Source organism: Orcinus orca, chromosome 14 (genome assembly GCF_937001465.1).
Source record: "Orcinus orca chromosome 14, mOrcOrc1.1, whole genome shotgun sequence".
NCBI lineage: Eukaryota > Metazoa > Chordata > Mammalia > Artiodactyla > Delphinidae > Orcinus > Orcinus orca.
In genome coordinates, this window is record NC_064572.1 from 12,771,591 (window position 1) to 12,784,873 (window position 13,283).

The 13,283-nt window shown below is 40.6% G+C and overlaps 1 protein-coding gene across 1 annotated transcript in view; it reads left to right on the forward strand.

Moving 5' to 3' along the window:
• Positions 1–9,438, forward strand: part of GPR137B (G protein-coupled receptor 137B) — a 51,779-nt gene extending 42,341 nt beyond the window's left edge. The window contains exons 6-7 of the mRNA XM_004271553.4: positions 4,972–5,096; positions 7,107–9,438. Coding sequence (XP_004271601.1) covers positions 4,972–5,096; positions 7,107–7,218 — 237 coding nt within the window. The 3' untranslated portion in view covers positions 7,219–9,438. The remainder of the gene's footprint in view (positions 1–4,971; positions 5,097–7,106) is intronic.
• Positions 9,439–13,283: the final 3,845 nt, after the last annotated feature.

The following is a 13,283-nucleotide window of genomic DNA, read 5'->3' on the forward strand; positions in this document are numbered from 1 at the left end:
TGTTGTGCTGGTTGGTGATTAGGGGGTGGAGTGATGGGGAGATACAACCTTATTGTGAAGAATGCTAAAGTCACTCCCCCAATTTGGTCACGTTTCTGCTCAACCAGCTTCATATAAATGTCTTTATGGGGGCGGGGCAGAAAAATGCCAAACCCGGTGGAGTGGGGAGGCTCCCGGAAGCTTTGCTCCCTGAATTATCCCATCCATAGGAACTAGTGGTAGGATTTTGAATCACTCATCTGTGAAGCCCACAGAAAAGTATAGTGAACGGTTTTTGGCCAATGGAAGCAAAGTATGGGTGGCAGGGAAAGCATAGATACAGTAACTCACCTGTTTTGTGTTTTATCTCGTCTTTTGTTTTGTTTTCTTATTCATCTCTGGATAGTCACTAGTGAGCTAGGAATAGGAAAAAAAAACAAAAAAAAGTCATACTGGAGCAGGGTGGGTAGTGGAGAAGCACAGCCTGACCAATGGGCCCTTGAAGACAGAGTGTGTGGGCACTGTTTTCTAGATCTGAGAGTCAGTTTCCTCGCCTTTTATTATTTTTAGCTTCAGGACAGCAGTTCTGTGCTCTGTCTGACCTTTACTGGCATTGGGAACACCTGGAGGCTTCTGTAAAGTCAGACCCAAATGCTTCCCCATCAGTGGCAGAGAAACATGGGGAAGGTGGGCAGGGGACTCCAGGCCAGAGTCTAGTGCCTTGTTTTCTTTCCTTCTCTGAAGACAGACAGTTGAAGCTTTCTGGAAAGAGCCTCTTAACAAACATCCCCGTGCTCACTGTGCTTCTCCTCGGCTCCATGGGCCTTCTCACCAGTGTGACACAGGCTTAGGAACTACACTCCCTAAACCCAAGGCAGCCTGAAGGAGAGAGTACACATCTGAGTCCTAAGGGGTGAAAGACCGTTGTTCAAAGTACTATTTTTTTTCTCTTGATATTTAATGTTCTTTCCATCACATCTCTGTTGATTAAAATGAAAGAAAAAGGGGCTTCCCTGGTGGCGCAGTGGTTGAGAGTCTGCCTGCCGATGCAGGGGACGCGGGTTCGTGCCCCGGTCCGGGAAGATCCCACATGCCGCGGAGCGGCTGGGCCCGTGAGCCATGGCCGCTGAGCCTGCGCGTCCGGAGCATGTGCTCCTCGACGGGAGAGGCCACAACAGTAAGAAGCCCGTGTACCACAAAAAAAAAAAAAAAAGAAATAGTATAAAGAATCATCCTGGTTGAGTTTCAAAGTACTATTTTATTAAGTGAATACAGAATATTAGGGATAGTCTCATTTGTACTCTTAGGTCTCATTGTCCAGGGAAACGTGTCAGCCTTAACACACTCTGTGTGTATGTGTATAGAGTTACTTGGCTATTGTGTTTGAATATATTTACTGTTTAGGGTATTATCTAGAGCAGTGGTTCCCAAACTTTTTGGCGTCAAGACATTTTACACTGTTACATTATTATTTGTTGTTTTGTTTGTTTTTATTGAGGTATAACTGATACATTATATTCGTTTTAGTTTACAGTGTAACGATTTGATATTTATATATATTTCAGAATGATCACCACAGTACGTCCAACTAATGTGTCACCACACATAGCTTATCAATTTTTTTTCTTGCAGTAGGAACTTTCAAGATCCATTCTTATAACTAATTTCAAATATGCAATACAGTATTAACTATAGTCACCATGTTGTACGTGGATCCCCATGACTTACTCATTTTATAACTGGGAGTTTGTATCTTTTGACTTTCTTCACCCATTTCACCCACCTCCAACCTCAGGCAACCACTAGTCTGTTCTCTGTATTTGTGAGCTTGGGGTTTCTTTGTTTTTAAATTCCACGTATAAGTGAGATCATATGGTATTGACCTTTTTCTTTTTCTAGTTGACTTATTTCACAACATAATGCCCTCAAGGTCCAACCATATTTTTGCAAATGGCGAGATTTCATTCTTTTTTTTTTTTAATTTTATTGAAGTGTAGTTGATTTACAATGTTGTGTTAATTTCTGCTGTACAGCAGTGACTCAGTTATACATATATGTATTCTTTTTCATATTCTTTTCCATTATGGTTTACCAGGAGATTTCATTCTTTTTATGGCTGAATATTTCTAGTGTGTGTGTTATCACATTTTCTTTATCCATCCATGCATTGGTGGACACTTGGGTTGTTCCCACATCTTGGCTATTGTAAATAATGCTGCAGCGAACATGGGGGTATATATATCTTTTTGAATTAGTGTTTTCGTTTTCTCCAGATAAATATGCAGAAGAGAAATTGCTGGATCATGGTAGTTCTGTTTTTAATTTTTTGAGGAACCTCCATAGTGGCTGCACCAATTTACATTCCCACCAGCAGTGCACGTGGATTCAAGGATTCCCTTTCCTCCACATCCTTGCCAACACTTTTTTTTTTTTTTGATTATAGCCATTCTGACAGGTATGCAGAGATACTGATTGTGGTTTTGATTTTTATTTCCCTGATCATTAATGACAATGAGCATCTTTTCATGTAACCAGTTGGCCATCTTCTTTGGAAGAATGTTCATATCCTCTGCCCATTTTAAAATCAGATTGTGGTGGGTTTTTTTTTTGTTTTGCTATTGAGTTGTATGAGTTCTTTATATATTTTGTATATCAACCCCTTATCAGATCTAGGATTTGCCAATATTTTCTACCATTCAGTAGGTTGCCTTTTCATTTTGTTGATGGTTTCCTCTGGTGTGCAGAAGCTTTCTGGTTTCATGTAGTCCCACTTGTATATTTTTGCTTTTATTTCCTTTGCTTTTGGAGTCAGATCCAGAAATCGTCAAGACTGATGTCAAGGACGTTATTGCCTATGTTTTTTCTAGGAGTTTTATGGTTTCAAGTCTTTCATCCCTTTTTTAAAAAAAAATTTATTTTTGGCTGTGTTGGGTCTTCGTTGCTGCGTGTGGGCTTTCTCTAGTTGCGGTGAGCGGGGGCTACTCTTCGTTGCGGTGCACGGGCTTCTCATTGCAGTGGCTTCTCTTGTTGTGGAGCACGGGCTCTAGGCGCGTGGGCTTCAGTAGTTGTGGCGCACAGGCTCAGTAGTTGTGGCGCACGGGCTTAGTTGCTCTGCAGCATGTGGGATCTTCCCAGACCAGGGCTCGAACCCATGTCCCCTGCATTGGCAGGCGGATTCTTTTTTTTTTTTTTTTGCAGTACGCAGGCCTCTCACTGTTGTGGCCTCTCCCGTTGCGGAGCACAGGCTCCAGACGCGCAGGCTCAGCGGCCATGGCTCACGGGCCCAGCTGCTCCGCGGCATGTGGGACCCTTCCGGACCAGGGCACGAACCCGTGTCCCCTGCATCAGCAAGCAGACTCTCAACCACTGCGCCACCAGGGAAGCCCCTGTTATCTATCTTTCTGATTCAGGATGCCCTGATAGAGATCTCACTGTGGCTTTTGATTTGTATTTCCCTGATGACTAATGATGTCAAGCATTTTTTATGTACTTATGGGCCATTTGTATATCTTCCTTGGAAAAATGTCTATTCAGATATTTTGCCCACTTTTTAAAAAATTTATTTTTCTTTGGCTGCAGTGCATGGCTTGTGGGATCTTCGTTCCCCAACCAGGGATTGAACCTGGGTGCTTAGCAGTGAGTGCAGAGTCCTAACCACTGGACCACCAGGGAATTCCCTGCCCACTTTTAAATTGAGTTGTCTTTTTACCATTGAGTTATGAGTCCTTTATATATTTTAGATACGTCCCTTGTAAAGATATATGATTTGCAAATATTTTCTCATTCTGTGGCTGTCTTTTCACTTGATGGTCTTTTGACAGAAAAACGTTTTTAATTTTGAAGTCCAGTTTATCTGTTTTTTTGGTTTGTTGCTCATGTTTTTGGTGTCATATCTAAGAATCCTTTGCTAAATTGTAGGTCATGAAGATTTGCCCCTATATTTTAAGAGTTTTATAATTTTTACTCTTTCGTTTAGGTCTTTGATCTATTTTGAGTTACTTTTTGTTTATGTGTGAGGTAAGGGTCCAACTTCATTCTTTGTACAGACATTCTTGAACTGCTATAAACAGTAAATTTGAAGGTGTCCCACCTTGTATAAGTTCCGCTTTGCTTCCTATGTTTGGCTAGGTGAGTCTTAGAAAAGCAGAAATTCACATATAGATATCCATCCTATAATAGCCTTTTTTCATACTCTATTGGTTAACTTTTAAATAGACCACTAGGGACTTCCCTGGTGGTCCAGTGGTTAAGACTCTGTGCTTCCACTGAAGGGAGTGTGGGTTCAGTTCCTGATCGGGGAACTAAGATCCCACATGCTGCACCGTGTGGCCAAAAAAAAAAAAAAAAAAAAAAAACCACTAATGATATGTACAAAGATGTCAAACAAACGTGGGATTTTATGCCAGGTTGAATCCACAAACGTGAAATCCGCATATACAGAGGACTGACTGCACTATATCATTTTATATTAGGGACTTGAGCGTCCTCGGATTTTGGTATCTGTGGGGGGGCGGGTCCTAGAACCAGTCCCCTGTGGACAACTGTAATTTTTTTTGAGAGGTGGACTCAGCTTGGGGACAGAAACAGGAGAGGCAGATTATAGAAACTGGATAAGAAACTCTCTCAAAATTTCATCATTTCATTATTTTAATTTGTTGTGAATGCCCACATCATTATACAGGTTTATATCTAAATTGGGACTGTCTAGTTTGGCTGATTTGGGTATTGTCTGATTTTTCTGTAAGAGATTAAAACGGTGATCATTCACTGCTGCAAGCAGAACTCTGAAAGAAGATTTTGTCCATACTGATGAGAAAAAGTTAATACCTCTTAAATTAAACAGTAACTGAAATGAACACTCCAGCTACAAGTACCTCCATCCAGGTGGATAGAGCATCTTTAGTCTCTTGCAAGAAAGAGATGTTATTTATCTTTGCCTCGTGCAAGGCACAGTGTCTGAAAATACACTGAACCATTACACTGTCTTTGTAGACCAACCCTGGAATGGTCCCCAGCCATGGATTTGGTCCCAGATCTTATTTCTTTGACAACCCTCGAAGATATGACAGTGATGATGACCTTGCCTGGAACATTACCCCTCAGGGACTTCAGGGAAGGTAAGACCCTAGTTCATGCTGGAGGGGCGTGGTTAGGAGGCTGAGGGCCGAGCCAATGAAATGGATTCAAACTAAACGGAAATGCCTGCATCAAACCCCAGAGCTGGAGGTAGGGTGAGGCCAACAGAAAAAGGAAGGGAAGCATCTGAGTAGTAAGACTAACTGCAACCAGAGCCGAGACCCACCTCCTGAGATCATGCGCTTCGCGACCTCTGCCAAGGCCACGGTCGTGGTCTGCAAACAGGAGGTGGGGTAGCTACTGGATTCCCTTCCCACTCTTCAGCCACACTCCACTGCTCAGCGATCATCCTGTCCCTTCTTTCAACCTGTGAATCTGGGACTTCAAGGCCAGCAGGGGTGAGAGGGGCAGAAAGGGCTGACCTAGTGCTTGCCAGGCTCCTCTCTTCACTCTGCCCGTCCTCCCAGGACCACTGGACTGTTCCTGTGAAAGGGTAGCTTCAGGCTGAGTGTTTTTTAGAAGTGAAAGCTTATCTTATGAAACCCTTTGTGAATTTAAAGACCTACTGTTACATATTAAGGTAAATTCTTTTTCCCCCTGGGGCAAAATGATAAAGATATGCTTGCTTTTCTGCTCTTTACTACTATAGTAAAATCCTTAGAAAACCTTAAAAGAGGTCTGAAAGGAGTCCTTGTTATAGGGTCAGAAAAAGCTGGGAGAATACCTTGCTTTCTCAGTGGATCAGGGAGCAGAGAAATCCTGGTCAGACGATAGAATAAAATATAGTGCTGGGGAAAAAAGAACAGTCCACCCAGCCAGCAGGTGTAAAGAACACAGATAATTGGGAAAGGAGTCAGTGAACTCCAGGCCTTTGAGGTCAAAAGGTGTCCCATCTCTCTTCCCTAAAACTGTTCTCTTCTCCAGTCCCCACGGCATTGCCTGTTCGCTATGTATGTCCCTCTATAACCTGCTAGAGCAGCCCTAACCTCTCACGTGCCGGAAGAGACACAGCTGAGGGTGCCCTCACTGCCTCTGTGGAAGAAGAAAAGATCCCCTTTCCATTACACAGAGGAAAATAATGATAAAACAACAATAATGTACATTATTGAGAGCTAACTGTATAGTAACATTCTGTTATAAACATTTTACAGGTATTAACTCACAAAAGCCCAACAAGGTAGTTACCAATATTACTCCCATTCTAACAGATAATAAAATTGAGGCACAGGAAAAAAAATTTTTTTAAATCAAGGCACAGAAGTTATTTGTCCAAAGACACACAGGTAGGATGGCCCTAGAGTCTGACATACAGAGTGAAGTAAGTCAGAAAGAGAAAAACAAATACCGTATGCTAACATATATATATGGAATCTAAGGGGAAGAAAAAGGTCATGAAGAACCTAGGGGCAAGATGGGAATAAAGACGCAGACCTACTAGAGAATGGACTTGAGGACACGGGGAGGGGGAAGGGTAAGCTGGGACAAAGTGAGAGACTGGCATGGACATATATACACTACCAAACGTAAAACAGATAGCTAGTGGGAAGCAGCCGCATAGCACAGGGAGATCAGCTCGGTGCTTTGTGACCACCTGGAGGGGTGGGATAGGGAGGGAGGCGCAAGAGGGAAGAGATATGGGAACATATGTATATGTATAACTGATTCACTTTGTTAAAAAGCAGAAATACACCACTGTAAAGCAATTATACTCCAATAAAGATGTTAAGAAAAAAAAAGACACAGGTAGTGAGCTATACTCTCCATTAGGATTGAGATACAATTTGTTGCTAAAGCGTCTTGTTACACACAGTGAGTGGCTGCAGTATCACTACACTTCTGGGCTGTACAGAGTTCAGGTGACTTGTGGGTGGTCTTCTAGCCACTGTGCACAGCACTGTTTAGTGGGAAAACGGGCTTCAAGAAGCTACTTTCAACAGCTTCGGGATTGTCTGGTTTATACAAAACCCTAGTTCTGTCCGCCTAAAACTGGCATGTCATCAACAGTCAGCATAATGTTTCACGTCACTGAAATCTCTCTTTTTCTTTTCAAGTTTTGCTCCGGACTGCTATGATTGGGGACAACAAACTAACAGCTTCCTGGCTCAAGTAGGGACTTTACAACCAGACTCAACTTTGGATCCTGACAAACCAAGCCATGGGTAGCATCAGTTAACAGTTACATGGACGACGCCTCAGTTGAAAATCTTCAGAAAGACTAATTTAATGACAGCTGAATTTTTAGGGCACGTTTCCTTGAGAAATAGGACTTGATTTTTCTTTGTTACAGGTTTCTGATGGCTCCATAGGACTAAGCAATAATTTAGATTGATAAAAACCTTATTTTAGTACTAAAAAGTGAGCCTGGCTGCCTGTTTCAGTGAGTATAATTTAAACTTCAAAAAAAATCTGTACTTTTATAAAGATGTATTTTATATAACTTAATGCTAAAATATACTAGGATTTTTTGAGAATGTTACTGCAATATATGTTGTAGTTTGCACAGACTTTTATGCATAATTCACTTTAAAAGTATACAGTATATGGTCTGATGGTTTTTTGTTTTGTTTTGTTTTGTTTTAAAGGCTTTTGGACTAAAGTATTCCTCAAATCCTTACCTCTTCAGATCGCTCAGATTCTGGTAGACTCTAAGTACAGTTGACATCTAGAAAGCCGATTGCAGCTCCAGTGTTGAAAGTTACAGTGTAGCAGAACGTCAACAGACTGCATAGTACGTAAATTGGCTCCTTAAGAGTTGTTGGAGGCATAGATGGTTGGTTCCTCAGAGAATCTCCTAAATTTTGCCAAAATTTAGTACTCCTTTCAACAGGGCACTAATGTATACCATCAGTGATAAGTTGATAAAGCTAATAAAAACACTGATAGAATTGACTTACACTATTAAACTTCCTCTGCTGTATTCAGAGATTTTTGCACAGTTTGTTAGCCCAGTGAATCCAATACCCATTACCTCAGGACTTCAAGACTGCACCTTTCCCAGCTCACTGAGCATTCATTACTGAACAACGAAGAGGTTCTCAAAAGGGGTTTAATAACAGGTAACCCTGAGTCCTTGAGCCAAAAGACTATGTGGAATCCTAACAGTTTTCTTACAGTTTCCAACCATATTTAAAATAATACTTTTTAAGTAGCTCTGAAAGCAGCCCACTGGAAGCTGCATGTTTAAAATGGTAGTAGCACTGCCGTATCCTATAGCATGAGTCCTGCCTCTCAGCCATGTAAAAGGGCATTCCAGACAGTTGCTTGTAAGTAGTATTTCATTTAAGTGAAACACGTCATGAAATACTAGTTCCCCAACCATAAATGCCATTTTAAAATCTCCAGGTCTATATATATACATATATATGTGGCCTGCAGTTATAAAACTGCCTATAATAGGAGACTGTACATGGCTCTGTCAGGGAGGCTGGAGTACTAGAGGAAGTATTGTTACCAGAGAGAAAGTATCTTTCTGCTCTGCCTAGGAAATCTCACATCTAGGGACAGAGGGGAGGGGCAGATGAAAAGGAACTTATACTAGGAAGTTCTGCCCACGTGATGAAACCCATTTCTGATGTCTTCCTTCCCAGTTTGGCCTTCAGGAATAACTTGTCTCCGGGCACTGATTTCACAGTGATCAAGTCTGCTTCTCTTATCTTGATGGTATTTAAAAATCAGGATCTCAAGTTTTCAGTGGGTCATGATTGGGTTTTTCATGTGTACCAACACCTTCACCCTGCATAATCACACACAACAACATTCTTGCTTTTCAGTATATGGAAGAATTTGGGTCACATATTTAAAACAGTTACTGCCAGGGAAAATTCTACACTGAAGCAAAATTTGCACTGATTATTCAGGTTACCTTAAAATATTATAAGTTGTTATTCTAAATAGCTTTAAGAACACCCTACTTGTCATACTATCTTTGTTAGTGATACTTAGAAGAATTTAAAGGCAGACTCAGCAAATGCTTAAAAATCCTTTAAATCATGCTTTCAGGAAGTACTGCAGTTCTTCAATATTAGGTCAAAACATCATGCAATTATACTCATCCTATGACATACAAATATCTTATTATTATTATTGGCAAGAAAATTGAAATACTCAGCATTAACTGATAAAAGCCGTAATCTATTTTTATGATTAAGCTGCTAGTATTATTTGAACTATTTTTTTATCAGAAACGATAAAAATGTTTTAAGTGCCTATTTTTCTCTTCTTCCCTTTTTGAAAAGTAATGCCTTAAAGTACAAGTAATGTAAACACATCTAGAATATGAAAAACTGATTGTAACAAACTCTCTCTCGTAAATGATCACGTATACTCTGAAATGTTGTGTGTATGGTGTGGAAAGGAAAATTAAAATTTCCTTTAACTTCCTAATTTACTTGTGTTGCCAAGTACACTAACAAAGCTACTCCTAGGTGAAATACTAAAGGCCAAGAGAAAGCAAGGAATGGTGATTACTGGTTCTAAAATACCCAACTGTCATCTTGTTTTAAGGCAACATGATGAAATTAAAACTCCCATAATTGGAACGTTAAAAAAGTATGGGGAAGTATGGCAATATCACTGAAAATTTTGTACCATCATTTAGCTAAGTCTGATTCAACACTAAAAGGCTGCATGTGAATGTTCCTGTGCATCCACTGGAAATATGCATAACAGAGTTAATTATGGAGTTAATTTTCTAAAGAATTCCAACTGATTTGTGTACAGGCAGACCTTGGAGATAACTGCAGTTTGGTTCCAGATCACTGCAATAAAGCAAAACATTGCAATAAACTGAATTACATGATTTTTTTTGGTTTCCCAGTGCATATAAAAGTTATGTGTACACTACACTGTAGTCTATGAAGTGTGCAGTAGCATTATATCTTAAAAAGCAATGTATGTACCTTAATTTAAAAATATTGCTAAAAAATGTTAACCATTATCTGAGCCTTCAAGTCATAGTAGTAACATCAAAGATCATGGATCACCTTAACAAATACAGTAATAATGAAAAAAGTTTGAAATATTGGGAGAATTACCAAAATGTGCCAGAGTCACAAAGTGAGCACATGCTGTTGAAAAAATGGTGCCGACAGACTTGTGCAATGCAGGGTTGCCTCAGACCTTCAATCTGTAGAAAATGCAGCATCTGAGGTGCAATAAAGTAAAGCACAGTAAAATGAGGTCTGCCTGTAAGATGTCCTTCAGTGGCTCTTTTTTCCTTTCTACAATTAACCCATTTAATTGGGCTGATGATTAAAACACCCGGAGTGTAACACACAGAGCTGTGGACTCTAAGAGGTTTTGATTCTTAAAATATACACACACCAGTCACATTTAGCTATGCCAGTTCTTTCTTGAATGTGTCGGGCACACTGCTAATGACTATGCTGGTTATTGTGTTTAGCTGCTTACATCAGGCACACTTGCTAATGCATCCCCCAATTTTCTCTCTTACCAAAATCCAGAAGAACTGCTCTTTGTTGGCCTTGAACAATTAACCCCTATTAAGAGGAAAGGAATAAGTGTTAGTAAATCCTAGAGCGTGAGAAGTGCTTTGAGAAAAAGGTCCTCATTTACGTTTACATAGTATTACAAGAATATTGCTTTTACTTTTTAACCATAAAGATGAACTTATATTAGAACTAAATGGGTCTAAATATTTGAAACTATCAAGATTTCCAAATAAAGAAACTTTGTTTTTTTAAAAAAAAAAAACTTGCTCTCGTGTCTTTAGATTACTGCATGATAAAGTATAGGGCTGATCAAAGACACATCTAATGTGCATTTCTAATTTTTATTCCATATAGGTGAGAATTTTTTTTAATTGGAAGCATTTCTAACTATGCATACTACTACTTAAGACTTCATAGTCCAGATGGAGGAGCTTTTGGAAAGGATCAAGCTAAATAGTGGAATTCTTCTCAAAGACTATAAACAAACGGATTAAAGTGAGGAAACATTTTTTTAAAGGGACCATGAGGACAAGGAAGTGGAATTCAGTCAGTGTTTATTGAGCACCTACTATGTGCTAGACCCTGGGCTCAGTACCTGTGTCTGTGGGCCCAGCCTGTGGACACAACACCACCCTTACATTAACCCTACTCTTGGCGCTTAGCAGGTATGTATTTATGAAGAGCCCTTGCACCAAAGGGTCAAAATACCTTAAAAGTCAGCTGATGTTCGTGTGCCTCCAACCTAGATCTCTGGGTTCATTCCCCGTACCTGTCACTCAGCTCCTCTGGGCCTGGGCACTGATGTGGGTTCATTCAGTGTGGGGTTCTGAGACTGGCTGCCAGGTCATCAAGTAGGGGTTTCAAAGTCCTCAGATCCAAACCTGTTGACTCAGCAGCTCCTAATGGTATCTACCTGGTTCCTCTAAAGCTGGATTCGTACCTCTATCTCTATCCCTTGACCTGTCGCTGGGACCTACCCCGTTTACCTAGAGACTAATCATACCTTGCCAGCATTCATTCTTTAGCCTCCAAACCTGATCTGTCCTTTTGGAGCCTGGTGCCCTACCACTCAGAATATTAGAGTCTTTTATCTCCAGAATATGTTTTCTGTCTCTGAACTTTAAGAACCTAGTCAGAACTAGAGATGAGCTGCCTGCTCTCTTCAGCTGGATCCATGACCTGTTTCTTTTCAGCCTGTATGAGCTTCAAAATCTCTCTCTTCTCTGCTGATCCCTGTCACTCTGACCTTTCTTGACTCTGACCCTCAATTTCCCACGACCCTTGCTAACCTACAACAGTCCCTCCCGTTTCTTTGCAGTCCCAAGTCATACGTGCTCCTTGACGGCACTGATTTGAGGTATAGAAAGGGTAAGTTTAGGATAACCAAATAATGCTTTACCAGCGCCATTCAATTTGTGCTACTGTATATCCTTGGTGTGCTATCCCCTTGGTGCGTTCACTAGCCTAGAGTCTGGGCTTCAGGTCTGCAGACTGAAAACCTGTTAAAGGACAGCAGAACACTTACCCATTTGGAGATACAGTCTGTGAAGGAAATCCGCACGGAAAAGTTAAATGATATCAGAACGATGCATGGTGAACGCAGACTCTGCCCTGACCAAGGGGTGGTAGGTAGACGGTTTTAATCAGCTTGTGACAACTTGATGGCACTGTCAAGCAAATAAGATTCATTCACATCGAGGGGACCTTCTCCACTAGACAGGTTTCTGTGTTACCTATTCCTCTTCGACTGATACACAGTTGATTACTGAACATCGTGAAGGTTAGGGGGCTGACCCCCAGGCAGTCAGAAATCCACATGTAACTTTGTAATCAGCTCTCCGTATCTCCGGTTCTAAATCTGCAGATTCAACCAACCACGCATCACGTAGTACTGTAGTATGTATATACTGAAGAAAATCTGCATGTTAAGTAGACCCGTGCAGTTCAAACCCATGTTGTTCAAGGGTCAACTGTAGTCTTCCTCTGGGTGCATTCTCGCTATCAACTAGATATAACCTAGTGAGGTTATAGAATTCATACGTTACACGATGGCAGGGATATGTCTGTTTCGTTCACTGCTATATGCCCAGCTCCTAGAACAGTGAGTGAATATTCAAATCCCGTTTCTTCTGGTATATATCACCGGGGCTTTTTAAAGGTGACTTCTTGCACTTGCACTTTTATACACTGCATATTAATTTTAGAAGATTAATACTCATTTAAGGGCCCCTCCCTGTTTTGTTATGAATCTTTGACAGACATCCAACTTTTGGACAAAGAATCCATAATGGAGTAAAAAAGGAAATAAGGATTGTATAGCAAGACAGCTTCTAAGAATGATTTGAGAACTAGGTCTTAAAACGGAAGCACTGAGATGAAATTCTGTCTACACAGGCATCTCACGTTCTGTCTCTTTGCTCTCACCTGTTTGGGCGCTGGCAACTAGAATACTGAAATGATTAACACAACAGATAATAAAAAGTAGATTTTTATCAGGTGAAGTATCAAAAGAACAGTGACACATTATGTGGTTAAAAGGGCAACGCTCCAGAGAAAACACTGAGGTGGGCAGAGTTTTTAGCATGATTCTTATGTTAAAGGACTTTATTTTTTTAAGCTCCTATGGAACAAACAAGAACAGCTAAAAAAAAATCATTTTAAAAGTTTGAAAGGGGGCAGGGGAGATAAGAGGGGGCCAATGTACCAGGTATTAAAACATAGGCCCTGAGTAGTTAAAACAATGTGGTACAGGTACAGGAGTGAATAGATCCATGAAAT